Raw genomic sequence first — 20232 nt, 5'->3', positions numbered from 1 at the left:
CCCTGTGTCTTTAGTTTTTACTGTAATCATATTCAGATGTCTTCTTACTTTGCAAAAACTGACTGCTGTTCATTTGAAAGCTTCTGCAGGCGTTATCACAAATGGTCATATAGCTGTATTTGTCTTGTATTCTTCAGTAAACATCAGTTGAGGGGCTCAAAGCTTGCAGAGCTCAAACAGCTTTAAGTTAGAAAACGTGTATTTAATAAGAATGTGACCAAATCTTGTGCTTTTAGCAGTATTAACAGTACCCCCATGTTTTTACTCTATAAAAGAACAACAATTAAGAAAACAGTTGAAGCAGAGTTGAGTTATGGGTGTTTAAAAGTTTGGTGAATGGCTATTTCAGTTCATTGCAGTGTGAGAAAAGACTTCATATACTGATGGACATCATGTAAAATGGCCGTATATTTTTGCCTGTGACATCTTGAACTACTACAGCTGTCAAATATGTCCAGTGGAGTATAAATTACAATATTTCAATGTAGAATAAAGTATAAAGCAGATGTACTCAAGTAAAGTACAAGTAGCCGACCTCAAAATTGAATGCAAGTGTAGAATGTGACTTAACGTACAGTTAGTTTCAACTACTGATGGTTGAAGCAGTAATTTAAAAGAATGTTATTAGCAGTATTATCTCATATTGCTGCTCTGATGTTTGACCTTCACTGTGCAGGATGATGTGTGGTGCTGACTTTGACACTAGAAGGCTGTTTTCACATTCGTCTGCTGAAATGGGAAAGTTCCTCTGTGGTCACCTTAAATCTGGGATCAATATCTTGGATTTTGTGACATCACAAGTGGTTTTGCAAGCCACTCTTGGCCCAGCATACAACTTTACAACTTTACAAGTGTGGTGTGGAAACTTCAAACATCTATTGCACATTTACACTGATTTGACAGTGAAATTAAACCTTTTGCTCCTGAAAATAAAGTGAGTTTTTATTCTAAGAAATAACAACTGAACTAGATGTTTGCTGTGGACAAAGGAGAGAACACACTACAGGTTGGTGGTAAATATAGATGAGATGCAAATTGAAATGAATAACATTAAGATGAGATAAGATGATGGGGAAATTTACAATTATTAAAGCCTAGTTAATATGGCTACCATTAACATTTTTAAACCAGTATCCTAGAGGGCTGGTGCTGGTGAATTTAGTCTTTATCAAATGTAAATCATATATTTCAGAATGTTTTTTTTTTTGCCCATCACTAGTAACTCTATCTCTGTGTTTCCTGTACATGACTTTCCTTTCCTTTGTGTTTGGCACCTCATGCAACAAAAGAAACGAAACTCAAGGAAACGAAACTAAACTTCGCTTATAGTTTTCTGTGACCGGCTACAAGCTCCGTCCCTGCAGCCTGCAGTCTGATCAACACTCACTAAAGTCAGTGAGCAGGACGTTTCTCTGCGGGTTTATTCTTTTTTTAAAGCCCATTTCTTCACAGGAGACAGAAGCCGCCACCATGAACAGTCTGAACCAGCAGTATGAGGAGAAGGTGCGTCCCTGCATCGACCTCATCGACTCTCTTCGCTCTCTGGGTGTGGAGAAGGACTTGGCGCTGCCTGCTATCGCCGTGATTGGAGACCAAAGCTCGGGGAAGAGCTCCGTGCTGGAGGCGCTGTCAGGGGTGGCTCTGCCCAGAGGAAGCGGTGGGTCATAATCATAGTCATAATAAGAGAATAATTAGGATATCCAATCACTAACCTTGTTCTTTTTAAATATGAAGTCAAACAATAGGCTACATCTCATCAATCCAATATATAAAAAACAGAAAAGCTGACCATATGTACCCAGTGTGACTTCATCTTCATAAGCTGGTTTTTCTGTACCTGATTGGTGAGCTGAGATGTAACTTATTTTGCTGTTGCGATCCCTGCTTTTGCATGTTCATGGGGTGTGGTGTCGACGTTTGACTGTTGGCCAATAAAGGTGTTAAAACAAATAAATAAATAGATAAATCTCACGAGTGCCGTAGGTCAAGACCATCTTTATCACACAATATTTGAAGCTGCTTTAATTGATTTTGGTCAAGGGGAGGAAGACGCACTATTGCTTTATAAAGGCGCTTTGTGTCATCTGATACCTACAGCAGACATGGATCAACATTAGACTTTAGACTTTAGACTTTAGACTTAGACTTTAGACTTTCTTTATTTGATCCCCCATAGGGGGAAATTTTCTTGTTACAGCAGCAACAATATAAACAGGGAGAGTGAAAAAAACAAAGCAATAGAAAAGACAAAAATAGCAAAAATAAATATAAATATAGATATAAATATATGGTTGTGATGAAATGAAATAAATATTTACACCATAGGATATTTACACTTTAGACAGGAATGGAATGACATGGATGGTAGGCAGTATATTAACATCAGCCAGTGATGCTGGTGTTATAGAGTCTGATGGCTGATGGGAGAAATGACCTGCGGTAGCGTTCCTTCTTGCAGGGTGGGTGCCTCAGCCTGCTGCTGAAAGAGCTGCTGAGGGCCCCCACAGTCCCATGCAGGGGGTGAGAGGGGTTGTCCATGATGGACTTGAGTTTTGTTAGTGTCCTCCTCTCACTCACCTCCTCTATGGAGTCCAGGGAGCAGTCCAGGACAGAAGCGGCCCTCCTGACCAGCCTGTTCAGTCTCTTTCTGTCCCTCTCCGTGCTCCCTCCTCCCCAGCAGACCACTGCATAGAGGACTGCAGACGCCACCACAGAGTCATAAAAAGTCCTGAGCAGAGTCCTGCACACTCCAAAGGACCTCAGTCTCCTCAGCAAGTGGAGACGACTTTGGCCCTTCTTGTACAGGACGTCTGTGTTGTGAGACCAGTCCAGTTTGTTGTTGAGGTGAACACCCAGGTATTTGAGGGTCTCCACCCTCTCAATGTCCAGTCCCTGGATGTTCACCGGTGCAGTCTGGGATGTCTTCCTGCGGAAGTCAATCACCATCTCCTTTGTCTTGCTGGTGTTGAGCTGAAGATGGTTTAGCTCACACCAGTCAACGAAGTTGGTGACGACTTCCCGGTACTCCTGTTCGTCCCCTCTCCGACGACACAGACCCTACAATGGCTGTGTCGTCGGAGAATTTCTGGAGGTGACAGTTCCCAGAGTTGTAACTGAAGTCCGAGGTGTACAGGGTGAAGAGGAAGGGGGAGAGTACTGTCCCCTGTGGGGTCCCTGTGCTGCAGACCACCATGTCAGACACACAGTCCTGGAGCCTCACGTACTGCGGTCTGTTGGTGAGGTAGTCTGTTGTCCATGCAGCCAGGTGACAGTCCACTCCCGCTCTTTCCAGCTTCACCCTGAGTAGTGACGGCTGGATGGTGTTGAATGCACTGGAGAAGTCAAAGAACATGACCCTCACAGTGCTGCCGGTGTTCTCCAGGTGAGTCAGGGATCTGTGAAGCAGGTAGATGACTGCATCATCCTCTCCAGTGCTCGGTTGGTAGGCAAACTGCAGTGGATCCAGATGTGGGCTCACCAGGGAGCGGAGGTTTTTGAGGATGATCCTCTCCATGGTCTTCATCAGGTGAGAAGTGAGGGCCACAGGTCTGAAGTGGTGGGGCTCCCTGGGGTGCGTTGTCTTTGGAACCGGAAACGGTTGGTGGTCTTCAGTCCTCTCCAGACTGCCCTTACATTGTTAGTCTGCAAGTGGCTCTCCATCTTGGTCCTGTAGCTGGCCTTGCACTCCCAGATCTTCTTCTTCAGCTCCTTCTGCACCCTCCTCAGCTCCTCCTTGTCCCCAGATCTGAAGACCCTCTTCTTCTCCTTCAGCAGGGCCTTCAGTTCTGAGGTCACCCAGGGTTTGTTATTGGAGAAGCACCGTACTTTCCTGGTGGGTACGGTGTTCTCCACACAGAAATTGATATAGTCTGTGATGCAGTGTGTCAGAGTGTCGATGTCCTCTCCGTGGGGGCTGCACAGCACATCCCAGTCAGTGGTGTGAAAACAGTCCTGCAGCGCCTCAGTGGCCTCCTTAGACCACTTCTTCACATACCTTTTGGTGGGGGGTTGTTTCTTCACCAAAGGTATGTAAATGGGCTGCAGTCTCACCAGGTTGTGATCTGAGCGGCCCAGCGGGGGGAGGGGTGATGAACTGTATGCCTCCTTGGTGTTTGCATACAGTAAGTCCAGGGTTTTATTGTCTCTTGTGAAGCAGTCCACATACTGGCGGAATTTGGGGAGAGTGGTAGACAGCGATGCATGATTAAAGTCTCCTGATATGAGGATGAGGGACTGGGGGTGGGATGTCTGCAGCTGGGACACAACACTGTGGATGATCTCGTAGGCGGCAGCCGCGTTGGCCGAGGGGGGGATGAACACAGTCAACGCAATGACATGTGAAAACTCCCTCGGCAGGCAGTATGGCCGCAGGCCGACTGCCAGCAGTTCAACATCCTTGGTGCAGCGCTGTTCTTTGACGCTGACGTGCCCCGGGTTACACCACCGCTCATTCAGTGAATATGAAATGTATGAAAGTGATCAGTTGATCTGCACAATAACTGATGACAAAGTAGTGGTGAAAGTAACAAAACTTTCACCACTTTTCACCAAGCACACTGGAATTCACTTTGAATTGTCCCTCTCTCTTGTTATTTACTGTACATTCATTTCAGGCATTGTGACAAGATGCCCTCTCGAACTGAAGATGAAGAGAAAGAAAGAAGGAGAGGAGTGGTACGGAAAGATAAGCTACCAGTCCTGTGAGGAAGACATAGATGATCCTGCAGATGTGGAGAAAAAGATAAGAGAAGGTCTAGTACAGAGTCTTCTTAAATATCATTGTCAAAAGCCAAGTAATGAAGGAGCAACAGACTTTTGTTTCTTTGTAATCATTTTACATTACGTCCTCTGTCTCTCCAGCTCAGGACGAAATGGCCGGGGTCGGGGTGGGGATCTGTGATGACCTCATCAGTCTGGAGATCGCCTCTCCTGATGTTCCAGATCTGACGCTCATTGACCTGCCCGGCATCGCCAGGGTGGCTGTAAAGGGACAACCAGAGAACATTGGAGACCAGGTGTGTTTATTCTACACTACACAGGGACAGTTTCTCTGGTAGAAAGTTATTCCAAGGAAAAGCATCAATGCTGAATCTCACAGAGCAAAGCTATAGACTTTTAGTTCACATCTTATGAGAACAGAAAGACACTTAAGCTCTGCCGATAGTTGAACAACTTAAAACTTCATGTCCAATATAAATTCCTATTTTCAGATAAAGAGGCTGATCCAGAAGTTCATCAATAAACAAGAAACCATCAGCTTGGTGGTTGTTCCATGCAACGTGGACATAGCAACCACAGAGGCTTTGAAGATGGCCCAGGAGGTGGATCCTGAAGGAGAGAGGACTCTGGGTAAACAGCTGATTTCAGAAAAGGACCAATCGGCTCAGGTATCGACCTTCAGATAGCTCACTGTCTGTCTTTCTCTCTCTCAGGTATCTTGACCAAGCCTGATCTGGTGGACAAAGGCACAGAAGAGACGGTGGTGGACATTGTCCATAATGAGGTCATCCACCTGAAGAAGGGCTACATGATCGTCAAGTGTCGGGGTCAGAAGGAGATCACAGAGAAGGTGACGCTCACTGAAGCAACAGAAAGAGAGAAAGCCTTCTTCAGTGACCATGTCAATTTCCAGTAAGTGAATTCCTTTTTGGCAATTATACAAACTGTGAGTGTCAAAGTGTGTGAGAGGTTGTGCAGCATGGGCTCACTAGCTTTTTATTCTTGCTGTAGCTCTCTCTATGATGAAGGCCTCGCTACTGTTCCTAAACTGGCTGAGAAACTCACACTTGAGCTGGTGCATCACATCGAGGTAAATGGTTTTTATTAATTCATCTCAATGATTTACTGTATAAAATATGATATGAATATTTGCCTATATATATATATATATATATATATATATATATATATATATATATATATATATACACTACTCACAAAAAGTTAGGGATATTCGACTTTCAGGTGAAATTCATGGAAAATGTAAAAAGTGAATGCTACAGTGATATTATATCATGAAAGTAGGGCATTTAAGTAGAAGCATGCAATGGTAATTTTATTCATTTTAAACAATTTATTGAAAGAAAATCTAACAACAGTGGTAGGTATACCACAACAAAAAAATTTCGGTGCCTCAATAAATTGGGATGTGGCCAAAGGACGTCCACTCCTCTCCTTTCTGTGACTCTTCCAGTCTCTGTATCACTGTTCCAACCTCCTGATGACACTCTGTGACCCTCTAAGCTCAGTGAACACCTCCGTCTGAGGACTTCCTGTTTGAAGCCTCCAGTGTTGAGGTGCTGCTGATCAACTGTTAGGTGTCGTCTTGGTCTCATGATGTCAGAATGTGAACAGCAGGATGAGGAGGACTGTTTAAATACCAATTCTAACTGAAGCAGGAAATGTATTGGTGGATTCATGGATCAAACCTGTTGTGAATGTTGCTGTTAAGCTTCTTGTTAGAGAACAGCAACTTGTGCAAAAAGTACTGAAACACTGAACAGTTGGACATGTGCATTCAAAGGTTTAGAGAAGGTCACATTAAGTTCACCTGGAAAGGTTAGAATGCATTTTAGGTTCATCCTGAAATTTCTCCCGAAAGCCGAATATCCCTAACTTTTTGTGAGTAGTGTATATATATATTTAACTTTTGTTAAAGTTTTGACTCTTGTGTGATCTGCAGAGGTCTCTGCCTCGACTGGAAGAACAGATAGAGGAGAAACTAGCACAGACTCATGCGGAGCTGGACAGATATGGCAATGGACCCCCATCTGAGGCAGCTGAGAGACTCCTATTCCTCATTGACGTGAGCTCCCCCACAGGACACAATATTTACCCGCCTATAAAGACGTGTATGAATCTTAAATATTTGTTTGTGCTGTGATGTGTGTGCTGCAGAAAGTGACAGCATTCACTCAGGATGCCATCAGTCTGACTACAGGAGAGGAGCTCAAGTGTGGAGAGAAGCTCAACATCTTTTCTACCCTCAGAAAAGAGTTTGGGAAGTGGAATGCCCACCTGGACCACTCAGGACAAAACTGTGAGTGGATCATTTGGATCTGGTCTACAGCTGTCCAACAGCAGGACCCTGAAATATATTTGTGTGTTGCAGTTAACAAGAAGATTGAGAGAGAGGTGGAGAAGTATGAAGAGATGTACCGTGGGAGGGAACTGCCTGGCTTCATCAACTACAAGACCTTTGAGGTGATGGTCAAGGAGCAGATCAAACAGCTGGAAGAACCAGCTGTGAAGAGACTCAAGGACATAGGAGGTATATGATTGGATATATGGCAGGTTTAAGGTGTCTGTACTGATCACACTTTCCTGTATTATCATACAAACACCAGTGAAGTGGAAACAAAGCCTCTGTATCTTGTTGTATTTCTGTTTCCTCCAGATGCTGTTAGGAGGGTGTTCATCCAGTTGGCTCAGTGTAGCTTCATTGGATTTCCAAACCTCATGAAAACCGCCAAGGTAGCCATCTTCTAAGAGTTTGATAGTGACATGCAGATGATTTGATAATCGTTATCAGTATTTTTTGGCTCTCAACATTTAATATGTATAATTTTTCTGCAGTGTCCACACTGACCATAATCTTATTTTCCAGGCAAAGATTGAATCCATTAAGCAACAAAAAGAGATCACTGCTGAATCCACGCTGAGAACTCAGTTCAAGATGGAGCTGCTTGTTTACTCTCAGGACAGGACCTACAGCAACAGTTTGAGTGAGAGAAAGAGGGAGGAGGAGGAGGAGGAAGACAAGCCGAAACGTATACAACATCCCCAAATACTTAGTATTGTGTACAGAGTGGATAATCATGCAACACTTCAGGAGCTGATGCTCCACCTTAAATCATATTACAAAGTAAGTTTCAATTTAAACGGATGATTTGTGATCAGAGGCAATGAACAGCGACTCTCGTCTCTCAAACTTGACGTTCTCTTTCCTCCTTCAGATTGCCAGCCAGCGTCTGGCTGACCAGATCCCGCTGGTGATCCGCTACCAGATGTTGCAGGAGTTTGCCACCCAGCTGCAGAGGGAGATGCTGCAGGTGATGCAGGACAAAGAGAATTCAGAGTTCTTGCTGAGGGAGGATCTTGACATTGGCAGCAAGAGGGCTGCTTTGCAGAGTCGCCTCAAACGCCTCATGAAGGCCCGCGCATACCTGGTGGAGTTTTAGAGGAGACGAAGGCCTCGCAGCACGAATCTACTGTACCATCCATTCGTCAAAAGCATAATAAGAGTAGTTTTTATTAGTTAGTAGTAGTTTTTTTATTTTTCTTACTACTTTCTGTGTAGAAGTGACATATTTGCTTAAGATGCAGCAGCAACAACAGACCAATGTCAGTGCATGGCGACTTATTTCAAATGTACTGTGACACGCACTCCTGTTAAAAAAGTAACTTATTGCCAAATGTTACACAGCAGAATTCATCATAGTTTAAGACATCATTCCCACAAAAGACTATAAATGACTATAAATGAATACTTTGACTGCACCACTTTAGACAAAAAGGAAATTGTTCCTTAATATATAAATACTGAATTCAAATGACTCCAATTCATGTTTACATATATATGTGCGGCAATAAAGACAATGTCTGGTTTGAATTGTCTCATTTGGCTTTTCCAACTTGCTTTTGCAGGTGAGGATAGTGGATCTCTTCTTCTTAAACTAAATGTTGTAATTTTGCCCCTAAAAAAAATTATGGATGTGAACATTAATAACCAGTGACTTTAAGAAAATTATACAACTCATCATTAGTACATCAACTATGTATATATAAAAAGTACTGTAGCTCCCCCCTGTGGTTTCACAGAAGAAATAGTTTTTTAAAAAGTACTTGCTTAAAAAACTACGCAAGATATTCTATCGTGCCATTAACAATATGGCTGCCTCCACAGATGCAGAGGCAGCATCTCAGTGACGTAAAGACAAAGTTGATTTAGTCCTGACTTCCAGCCCAGTAATCACATCAGTGATGGATATATAATGTTGTGCGCCCATCATGAAATCCTTGTCAGCCTGGAAACCTTGGAACAGAATTTATGAGTTATATCATTTTATCATCATATTAGTGATTCATGAAGCCAGAGAACCGCAGCAGCAATCAATCAATCAATCAATCTTTATTTATATAGCGCCAATACACAACAGCGTTATCTCAAGACGCTTTACATAAAGAGCAGGTCTAGACCAAACTCTTTTAATTGAGAGAGAGAGAGACCCAACGATTCAGGAATTCAAAATTAAGGATTCAAGAATTCCCACATGAGCAGCATCAGATGTTATATTGAGCAACAGTGGAGGAAGAACTCCCCTTTAACGGGAAGAAACCTCGAACAGACCCAGGCTCAATGTGGGCGGCTTCTGTAGGGGTCCGTGTTGGGTGGAGGTTGGACAGAGAGAGAGAGAGACAGACAGGGAGAGAGACAACACAAACAGCAACCAACATACTAACAGTGACTATAGCACTAACAATAGGAGTGTGACTAAAAGATTAGCAGTATAGTATTATTGAAAAATGTGACGAGTGGCCGACGATCCGCAGCAGTGATTCATGAAGCGGAGAACCACATCAGCAGGACCAGGACCAGGATCCACAGGAAGCTGAGAGATGAGAAAAGCACAGAAAGGCTCCAGGGAAGATACCAAGTTAGTAACAGACATTAAAGGGACATGAGGCATGAAGATGGAGAGGAAGAGGAGGATAGAGAATAGAGGAGCCCAGTGCATCATAGGAGTCCCCCGGCAGTCTGAGCCTATAGCAGCATAACTAGGGGCTGGTCCAAGGCCTGATCCAGCCCTTAACTATATGCCTTATCAAAAAGGAAGGTTTTTAGTCTACTCTTGTAGAGAGGGTGTCTGCCCCCCGAACCCAGACTGGAAGGAGATTCCACAGGAGAGGAGCCTGGAACCACCAGTAGGCCTGCAGTCTGGGAGCACAGTGCTCTAGTGGGGTATTACGGTACTATGAGTTCTTTAAGATATGATGGAGACTGACCCTTAAGAACCTTGTAGGTGAGGAGAAGGATTTTGAAGAGCCAATGAAGAGAAGCCAGTACAGGAGAAATGTGGTCTCTTCTTTTAGTTCTTGTCAGAACACGAGCAGCAGCGTTCTGGACCAGCTGGAGAGTCTTTAACGACTTATTGGGGCAGCCTGATGATAATGAGTTACAATAGTCCAACCTAGAAGTGACAAATGCATGCACTAATTTTTCTGCATCATCAGTGGATATGATGGGCCTGATTTTGGCAATATTACGTAGATGGAAAAAGGCAGTTCTAGAAAGCTGTTTAATGTGGGAGTTAAAGGACAAATCTTGATCAAATAAGACTCCCAGATTCCTCACAGTGGAGCTGGAGGCCAGAGCAATGCCATCCAGAGCAGTTATGTTGGTAGAAAGGGTGTCTCTGAGGTGTCTGGGGCCAAGCAAAATAACTTAAGTTTTATCTGAATTTAGAAGCAGAAAGTTGCTGCTCATCCAGGACTTTATGTCCTTAAGGCAGATTTGAAGTTTAACCAACTGATTGGGTTCATCTGGCTTTATTGATAAATATAATTGTGTATCATCTGCATAACAGTGGAAATTAATGGAGTGCTTCCTGATAATATTACCAAGAGGAAGCATATATAAGATAAAAAGTATTGGTCCAAGCACTGAGCCTTGTGGAACTCCATGTCTAACTTTAGTGTGGACAGAGGATTCGTTATTAATATGTACAAACTGAAATCGATCTAATAAATAGGACTTAAACCAGCTTAATGCAGTTCCTTTTATACCAATGAACTGTTCCAGTCTCTGTAACAGGATGTGATGGTCGATGGTGTCGAAAGCAGCACTCAGGTCTAACAAGACCAGGACAGAGAGAAGTCCTCTGTCTGATGCCATAAGGAGGTCGTTTGTAACCTTCACCAGTGCTGTCTCTGTGCTGTGGTTCGCTCTAAAACCTGACTGAAAATCTTCAAATAGACTATTAGAATTTAGAAAATTACACAGCTGATTAGCTACGACTTTCTCCAGGATCCTGGAGAAAAAGGGAAGGTTGGATATAGGTCTATAGTTAGCTAACACACCTGAATCAAGAGTAGGCTTTTTCAGGAGAGGTTTAATGACTGCTATTGTAAAGGACTGTGGTACATAGCCTGTTAGTAGAGACTGATTGATCATATCTAGTAAGGACGTGTTAATTAGGGGCAGGACCTCCTTAAGTAGCCCAGTAGGAATGGGGTCTAGCAGACATGGATGAGGAGAATATTGAAGCCAATTCAGAAAAATCAATTGGAGAAAAACAGTCCATATACACATCCAGTCTAACAGCTGTTCATATGGTTCTTAGGTTTAAAGTTGGATCAGACCCTGTTGAGGGCAGGAGGTGAGGAATTTTGTCTCTAATAGTCAGAATTTTATCATTAAATCAGCTCATGAAGTTGTTGCTACTGAGCTCTAAAGGAACACAAGGATCAATAGAGTTCTGGCTTTTTGCCAGCCTGGCTATTGTGCTGAACAGAAATCTAGGGTTGCTTTTATTTTCTTCTATTAATGAGGAGTAGTAGGTGGCTCTGGCATTACAGAGGGCCTTTCGATAGGTTTTCAGACTATCTTGCCAGATTAAACGGGAGTTTTCCAATTTGGTGGCACGCCATATCCTTTCAAGTTTGCGTGAATATTGCTTAAGCTAGCGTGTCTGGGAGTTATACCAGGGAGCTTGTCTCTTTTGTTTAATTATCTTCTTTTTTAGAGGGGCGATAGAGTCTAGTGTCATTCGCAGTGAACCTGCAGCACTATCGACCAGGTAATCAATTTGGGAGGGGCTAAGATTAACATGGGGGTCATCCACAGCACAGGGACACACAGGCTGAAATGCTAAAGGAATCACTTCCTTAAATTTGGCAACACCACTATCAGATAAGCATCTAGTGAGGACCTTTCTGTCATATAGTGCATAGTCTAGTAACAAGAAATCAAATGCTATCAGGTAATGGTCCGATAGAATAGAGTTGTGTGGAAAGACTGTTAACTGTTCAATTTCAACACCATAAGCCAAAACAAGGTCACGAGTGTGGTTAAAACAGTGAGTTGGTTAGTTTACACTCTGGGAGAAGCCAATTGAGTCCAATAGTGAGACAAAAGCAGTGCTGAGACCATCATTATCATTGTCCACATGAATATTACAATCACCTATTATAATCACTTTGTCCACACTAAGGACTAAATCTGATAAAAACTCTGAAAACTTAGTTAAGAATTCAGAGTACGGGCCAGGAGGGCGGTATACTGTGACAACCAACACTGGTTTTAGTGTTTTCCAGGTTGGGTGTGAAAAACTAAGAGTAAGACTTTCAAAGGAGTTATAATTACGTTTGGGTCTACAATGATCTACAAAGATTAGCAATAGGGAGACTATCGGAGGTATTGGCAGGTATATGTTGTTGTTTTCTTCCTGGTAGACTTAACGACCTTACATCCGCATGTTTTTCTCATCAACAGTGAAAGAAATGAAACTTAAATGAAACTAAACTTTCATTGTTTCTGTCACCACCAGGCTGAGAGGAGCTGCTGCTGCTGCTGCTGCTGTGGACTCAACACGCACTAAAGTCAGTGAGCAGAACTTTTCTCTGCGGGTTTATTCTTTTTTCTTCATCACAGGAGACAGAAGCCGCCACCATGAACAGTCTGAACCAGCAGTATGAGGAGAAGGTGCGTCCCTGCATCGACCTCATCGACTCTCTTCGCTCTCTGGGTGTGGAGAAGGACTTGGCGCTGCCTGCTATCGCCGTGATTGGAGACCAAAGCTCGGGGAAGAGCTCCGTGCTGGAGGCGCTGTCAGGGGTGGCTCTGCCCAGAGGAAGCGGTGGGTCATAATCATAGTCATAATAAGAGAATAATTAGGATATCCAATCACTAACCTTATTTTTTTTTAATATGAAGTCAAACAATAGGCTACATCTCATCAATCCAATATATTAAAAACAGAAAAGCTGTCAAACTGTTGAGTGACATCTTCATAAGCTGGGTTTTCTGTACGTGATTGGTGAGCTGAGATGTAATTTCTTTTGCTGTTGCGATCCCTGCTTTTGTTTGTTCATGTGGTGTCAGTGTTTGACTGTTGGCCAATACAGGTATTAAAACAAATAAATAAATAGATAAATCTCATGAGTGCTCCACAGTGTTGCAAGCTTTACTTAATCCATCTGCCTGTGTAATTTTTGATTACTGTGAGCACAACTTCATAATCACCCCGGGGGATGAAACTCTCAAAACCTGTACTTCTGGTTTTAACAGCACATGCTCTACTGTAATTGAGAACACTGTGCCAACCTGTAGGCCCCCATGGCTTAGGCATTATGACCACAAATTCACAACATCCCTGGTTGGAGTTGAGCTGAGGATGCTGGTTGCATCTCTCTCTCTCTCCCTTGTTTGTTGTCATCTCTCTGCTGGTGCTAATGGCCAAAAAAATTACTGATAAAAGAAAGAGGGATTGTTCAGTTAAGGGCTTTGTATGCTTGAAAAGCACCAAGTTGAACAAAATGTCACCAAACCATACCTAAAAGTGATTACACCCATTCAGTATAGCCACATTCTTAGACTTTGGACTTTATTTTCTTTTACAACAACAAACGATGTGTCTGCAGTCATACTAGCATACTCATAATGTTAAAATGCTACTGTTTAGCATAGTGTTTACCAGCTATACATATATAGCTGCACTACAGAAAATGTCCCCGATACATTTGGGTCATGGATTTGTCATTATGCGTGAAACGTATTTTGAAGATGTAATATTGATCCCATATTTATGAAGATAATATCTCAGTTACTTGGGGTAGCCTACTGCTTTTCATTGTTTCACCAAGCACACTGGAATTCACTTTGAATTGTCCCTCTCTCTTGTTATTTACTGTACATTCATTTCAGGCATTGTGACAAGATGCCCTCTCGAACTGAAGATGAAGAGAAAGAAAGAAGGAGAGGAGTGGTACGGAAAGATAAGCTACCAGTCCTGTGAGGAAGACATAGATGATCCTGCAGATGTGGAGAAAAAGATAAGAGAAGGTCTAGTACAGAGTCTTCTTAAATATCATTGTCAAAAGCCAAGTAATGAAGGAGCAACAGACTTTTGTTTCTTTGTAATCATTTTACATTACGTCCTCTGTCTCTCCAGCTCAGGACGAAATGGCCGGGGTCGGGGTGGGGATCAGTGATGACCTCATCAGTCTGGAGATCGCCTCTCCTGATGTTCCAGATCTGACGCTCATTGACCTGCCCGGCATCGCCAGGGTGGCTGTAAAGGGACAACCAGAGAACATTGGAGACCAGGTGTGTTTATTCTACACTACACAGGGACAGTTTCTCTGGTAGAAAGTTATTCCAAGGAAAAGCATCAATGCTGAGGTCAAAGTTATTCCTCTGTGTTTCCCACCACCACAACATCTCTTGAATGGCCTCCCACATTGGCCTCTCCAATCTCACCGAGCAAAGCTATAGACTTTTAGTTCACATCTTATGAGAACAGAAAGACACTTAAGCTCTGCCGATAGTTGAACAACTTAAAACTTCATGTCCAATATAAATTCCTATTTTCAGATAAAGAGACTGATCCAGAAGTTCATCAAAAAACAAGAAACCATCAGCTTGGTGGTTGTTCCATGCAACGTGGACATAGCAACCACCGAGGCTTTGAAGATGGCCCAGGAGGTGGATCCTGAAGGAGAGAGGACTCTGGGTAAACAGCTGATTTCAGAAAAGGACCAATCGGCTCAGGTATCGACCTTCAGATAGCTCACTGTCTGTCTTTCTCTCTCAGGTATCTTGACCAAGCCTGATCTGGTGGACAAAGGCACAGAAGAGACGGTGGTGGACATTGTCCATAATGAGGTCATCCACCTGAAGAAGGGCTACATGATCGTCAAGTGTCGGGGTCAGAAGGAGATCACAGAGAAGGTGACGCTCACTGAAGCAACAGAAAGAGAGAAAGCCTTCTTCAGTGACCATGTCAATTTCCAGTAAGTGAATTCCTTTTTGGCAATTATACAAACTGTGAGTGTGAAAGTGTGTGAGAGGTTGTGCAGCATGGGCTCACTAGCTTTTTATTCTTGCTGTAGCTCTCTCTATGATGAAGGCCTCGCTACTGTTCCTAAACTGGCTGAGAAACTCACACTTGAGCTGGTGCATCACATCGAGGTAAATGTTTTTTATTAATTCATCTCAATGATTTACTGTATAAAATATGAATATTTGCCTCTGATGTTAAAGTTTTGACTCTTGTGTGATCTGCAGAGGTCTCTGCCTCGACTGGAAGAACAGATAGAGGAGAAACTAGCACAGACTCATGCGGAGCTGGACAGATATGGCGATGGACCCCCATCTGAGGCAGCTGAGAGACTCCTATTCCTCATTGACGTGAGCTCCCCCACAGGACACAATATTTACCCGCCTATAAAGACGTGTATGAATCTTAAATATTTGTTTGTGCTGTGATGTGTGTGCTGCAGAAAGTGACAGCATTCATTCAGGATGCCATCAGTCTGACTACAGGAGAGGAACTCAAGTGTGGAGAGAAGCTCAACATCTTTTCTACCCTCAGAAAAGAGTTTGGGAAGTGGAATGCCCACCTGGACCACTCAGGACAAAACTGTGAGTGGATCATTTGGATCTGGTCTACAGCTGTCAAACAGCAGGACTCTGAAATATATTTGTGTGTTGCAGTTAACGAGAGGATTGAGAGAGAGGTGGAGAAGTATGAAGAGATGTACCGTGGGAGGGAACTGCCTGGCTTCATCAACTACAAGACCTTTGAGGTGATGGTCAAGGAGCAGATCAAACTGCTGGAAGAACCAGCTGTGAAGAGACTCAAGGACATAGGAGGTATATGATTGGATATATGGCAGGTTTAAGGTGTCTGTACTGATCACACTTTCCTGTATTATCATACAAACACCAGTGAAGTGGAAACAAAGCCTCTGTATCTTGTTGTATTTCCGTTTCCTCCAGATGCTGTTAGGAAGGTGTTCATCCAGTTGGCTCAGTGTAGCTTCATTGGATTTCCGAACCTCATGAAAACTGCCAAGGTAGCCATCTTCTAAGAGTTTGATAGTGACATACTGATGATTTGATAATCGTTATCAGTATTTTTTGGCTCTTAACATTTAATATGTATAATTTTTCTGCAGTGTCCACACTGACCAGAATCTTATTTTCCAGGGAAAGATCGAATCCATTAAGCAACAAAAAGAGATCACTGCTGAATCCACGCTGAGAACTCAGTTCAAGATGGAGCTGCTTGTTTACGCTCAGGACAGGACCTACAGCAACAGTTTGAGTGAGAGAAAGAGGGAGGAGGAGGAGGAAGACAGGCGTATACAACATCCCCAAATACTTGGTTTTGTGTACAGAATGGATAATCATGCAACACTTCAGGAGCTGACGCTCCACCTTAAATCATATTACAAAGTAAGTTTTAATTTAAACGGATGATTTGTGAACAGAGGCAATGAACAGCGACTCTCGTCTCTCAAACTTGACGTTTTCTTTCCTCCTTCAGATTGCCAGCCAGCGTCTGACTGACCAGATCCCGCTGGTGATCCGCTACCAGATGTTGCAGGAGTTTGCCGCCCAACTGCAGAGGGAGATGCTGCAGGTGATGCAGGACAAAGAGAATTCAGAGTTCTTGCTGAGGGAGGATCTTGACATTGGCAGCAAGAGGGCTGCTTTGCAGAGTCGCCTCAAACGCCTCATGAAGGCCCGCACATACCTGGTGGAGTTTTAGAGGAGACGAAGGCCTCGCAGCACGAATCTACTGTACCATCCATTCGTCAAATGCATAATAAGAGTAGTTGTAGGATTGTTATACCTTTTTTTATTTTTCTTACTGCTTTCTGTGTAGAAGTGACACATTCGCTTAAGATGCAGCAGCAAGTTAAAGTTAAAAAGTTACTTACTGCAAAATGTTACACAGTAAAATTCATCATAGTTTAAGACATCATTCCCTCAAAAGACTATGAATGCTGTAACAATACTTTCGACCACTTTAGACAAAAAGGAAATTGTTCCTTAATATATAAATACCGAATTCAAATGACTCCAATTCATGTTTACATATATATGTGCGGCAATAAAGACAATGTCTGGTTTGAATTGTCTCATTTGGCTTTTCCAACTTGCTTTTGCAGGTGAGGATAGTGGATCTCTTCTTCTGAAACTAAATGTTGTCATTTTGCCCCTAAAAAAGATTATGGATGTGAACATTAATAATCAGTGACTTTAAGAAAATTATCCAACTCATTAGTACATCAACTATGTATATAAAAAGTACTGTAGCGCCCCCCTGTGGTTTCACAGAAGAATTTTTTTTTTTTTTAAAAAGTACTTGCTTGAAAGCAAAACACACATAAGCTTTAATAATTTTAAAAAACTACGCAAGATATTCTATCGTGCCATTAACAATATGGCTGCCTCCACCGATGAAGAGGCAGCATCTCAGTGAAGTAAAGACAAAGTTGATTTAGTCCTGACTTCCAACCCAGTAATCACATCAATGATGGATATATAATGTTGTGCGCCCATCATTAAATCCTCGTCAGTCTGGAAACCTTGGAACAGAATTTATGAGTTATATGGACAGAGAGAAATCTAAAAATCCTCCATTTCTGAACAGAAATTGGACAACTCATATGTGGACAAGTCGATTTTATTCAAAATTACATATAAAAAGAATTCTCACACAAAAACAAAATCATCTAAAAGCCGTTCACTTCATTTAAGTCAGTTGGGATCATTCGCCATTCTCCACCGGGCTCTCCTGACTGTTGTCGTCATTGTCTGATTTCTCGTCATCTAGGGGGGATGAAAGGAATTAGCACTGCGTAGGTACCTCTGCTTTTTCTTATGTTTACGTATGTAACGGAATAAAGACCATGACGGAGGGTCATCAAAGAGTGCAAACAAAAGCGCTCAAAAATGTCCTTCGTTACTCACTCTCCAGTGTCTGCTGTAGTTCCTGTATGGTACTGAGGAGCACGTGGAACTGCTTCTTCCTTAACTCCAACTGCGAGGGACAGATTTAACAAATAAGATATTACCAGTGACTGAGGACATTACAGGTTAGGTTAGAAGAGATAACTGATGTAATTAGCTTTACCTTTGCATCTACATTCTCCTTGATGTGAGACAGTTGCTGGAGTTCTTTGTCAAGCCCCTCCAACTGCCTGTAAGTGATTAAACCGCAATGAAGCACATAAACCACAAAACTTCATATTGGGAAGAAACGAATGAGAGACCGACTTACTTTAGTGTTTCATGTCGGTCTGGGTGTTGCTGGATAACCTTAGCTAAAGCATCGTACTCTGGAGGGAAAGACAAAATGTGAACGTGTGAGACAAGCAGTCATTCGAACCGAAATGTTTAGATTCAAGATTATTTTCAGTACTGATTCTTCTGATGAAAGGTTCTTTGATTAAATTAAATGTGTAGTTAATAAAACATTAGACAGTAGTGAAAAATGCCATTCGCAAGTCCTCAAATCCCAGGTTTGGGTCCTAAATAACAGTTCAAAATCCAAAGTTAATCAATTGAAACTTATAATGAAAAGGAAAAAGAAAGCGCAAATAATCACATTGGAGAAGTCAGAAGAATAAAAAAGGGTACAAATTAAATATCTGCATATTGACAGCACCATTTAAACTGTTTAATCTGTTGGTTTTACAAATAAAAATATTGGTACTACACCTAGAACAACTTTAGTCTTCCTCAGTCTATAAAAACAGCATAAAAAGTAATACATCTCACCAATCTGGAGGAAATATTCTTACCCTGGCGATTTTTCCGTATCCTCTTCGCTCTCTGAATTTCTTTTTTGCACTCTGTTATCTTCTCATGCGCAGAGGTGATGTTTTGCTCTGCAATGTGAACAATAGTGGTGATTCTTTGTAGCACAACAACATACTTTGTGGCCCTGTTCTAGTATGACAGCATGAACTGCAAGAACGAGGAGTATTACTGGCAAATAAAAGAACACAAAAACAACTAGTGTGCATACTTGATTATGAACATGCACGGCCAGTGTCAGAAAGTCCACATCTCCTACCTATGTTTGAGTAGATTTTCTCATAATTCTCCATTTCCCGAAGATTCATGTCATAAACCATCAACGTCTTCCCCATGGAGAATTCACACTGGGCCAGCGTGCTCAGCATCCTCTGATACTGAGTGAACCTGAGAAGCATTACAAGACGATTTACGACCCAAAGCAAGTTCTCCATAACACTTTCATAGAAATGCTCGGTGACAAAGTCCAGGGCTCTGTGGGGGATCTGCAACGAAGAGCTCCCTCACCCTTCCTCCGGGGTCGCGGGCGAGTTGCACCACTTGGTGAAACTCTTCAGCAGCACGTTGATGCGGCGGTCATCACCAGCTCCGTCCCCGTCGATAAGAAGGCGTTTCCGAATAACTTCATCTAGATTTGGAGGAAAGAGCAAGAATCATTCAGCGTCTCGGATACAGCAGGTACATCCGAGGAGCGGCCGAGCTAGCTGTTCGCTAGCTAGCATGGCTGCTGTATATTAGCTGTTTTGAGATCAAACTGCCTATACGTGTCAAATTGGCTCGTTTTAACCACGTGGCTGGCAATGTGAGGATACTTTAAGAGCTTCGGCACACATTTCCACGCGTGGTTTTCACCAGAGAGCCGAAATGAATGGATTAAAATGCTACTTACCATCTGTAACAGCTCCCATCTCTGAACTAAGCTGGGTAAACTTTATTGAACAACAGGAAGTGAACAAAGCAGATGGCCCCGCCTCCCGGAAAGGACGACGGTGATTGGCTGCCGAGGCTGCAAGCCAGTTTTTTTCAAAGATTTTACTCAAGAAAACATTAATGTGACATTTACTCAGTGTTATTATTGTGAAATAATTACTTAGTCCTATAGATAATGTATGTCTCTTATCTGTAATTTATCCTTCCATTCAAAAACAGGGGTATAAGATCTGTACTGACACAAAACATACACTGTTGGGGATCAAAGTGAAACCTTTTGTTAAGAATATTAAATTGAGTTTCTATCTATTTAGGACAAACAGGACAAGGTATGTAAAAAGTGACAGCTTCACTTCTGTCTAGAAATTTTGAGAAAACTATTATTAGTTAATTGCTTGATTTGTTTTGGGGTGTTTTAACACGATCACATTGTGCTAGTTTTATTTTATTTTTTTCAGTTGTGAGCAGCT

At 42.5% G+C, this 20232-nt stretch overlaps 3 protein-coding genes across 3 annotated transcripts; 2 read left to right on the top strand and 1 right to left on the bottom strand.

The window, feature by feature from the left end:
- The first annotated feature begins 1363 nt into the window (after nucleotides 1-1363).
- Nucleotides 1364-8582, top strand: LOC139208055 (interferon-induced GTP-binding protein Mx). Its single transcript, XM_070837605.1, has 12 exons — nucleotides 1364-1657; nucleotides 4614-4751; nucleotides 4861-5015; nucleotides 5211-5349; nucleotides 5433-5631; nucleotides 5731-5809; nucleotides 6683-6805; nucleotides 6898-7039; nucleotides 7112-7270; nucleotides 7397-7473; nucleotides 7607-7864; nucleotides 7956-8582. The coding sequence occupies exons 1-12, from the start codon at nucleotides 1471-1473 to the stop codon at nucleotides 8178-8180; spliced, it is 1881 nt and encodes a 626-aa protein (XP_070693706.1). The 5' UTR covers nucleotides 1364-1470; the 3' UTR covers nucleotides 8181-8582.
- A 3988-nt stretch (nucleotides 8583-12570) lies between these two features.
- On the top strand, nucleotides 12571-17120 carry LOC139208009 (interferon-induced GTP-binding protein Mx-like). The gene is made up of 12 exons (XM_070837547.1): nucleotides 12571-12857; nucleotides 13925-14062; nucleotides 14172-14326; nucleotides 14594-14732; nucleotides 14814-15012; nucleotides 15112-15190; nucleotides 15287-15409; nucleotides 15502-15643; nucleotides 15716-15874; nucleotides 16001-16077; nucleotides 16211-16459; nucleotides 16551-17120. The coding sequence occupies exons 1-12, from the start codon at nucleotides 12671-12673 to the stop codon at nucleotides 16773-16775; spliced, it is 1872 nt and encodes a 623-aa protein (XP_070693648.1). The 5' UTR covers nucleotides 12571-12670; the 3' UTR covers nucleotides 16776-17120.
- A 560-nt stretch (nucleotides 17121-17680) lies between these two features.
- On the bottom strand, nucleotides 17681-19766 carry thoc7 (THO complex 7). Its single transcript, XM_070847560.1, has 8 exons — nucleotides 19722-19766; nucleotides 19340-19460; nucleotides 19092-19219; nucleotides 18817-18903; nucleotides 18294-18351; nucleotides 18147-18213; nucleotides 17984-18053; nucleotides 17681-17842 (listed from the first exon to the last, which is right to left on the bottom strand). The coding sequence occupies exons 1-8, from the start codon at nucleotides 19738-19740 to the stop codon at nucleotides 17781-17783; spliced, it is 612 nt and encodes a 203-aa protein (XP_070703661.1). The 5' UTR covers nucleotides 19741-19766; the 3' UTR covers nucleotides 17681-17780.
- Between the last annotated feature and the right edge of the window lie 466 nt (nucleotides 19767-20232).

The sequence above is a fragment of the Pempheris klunzingeri genome, chromosome 2, assembly GCF_042242105.1.
Source record: "Pempheris klunzingeri isolate RE-2024b chromosome 2, fPemKlu1.hap1, whole genome shotgun sequence".
NCBI classification, from domain to species: Eukaryota; Metazoa; Chordata; class Actinopteri; order Acropomatiformes; family Pempheridae; genus Pempheris; species Pempheris klunzingeri.
This window is presented reverse-complemented; position numbering and strand designations above follow the sequence as displayed.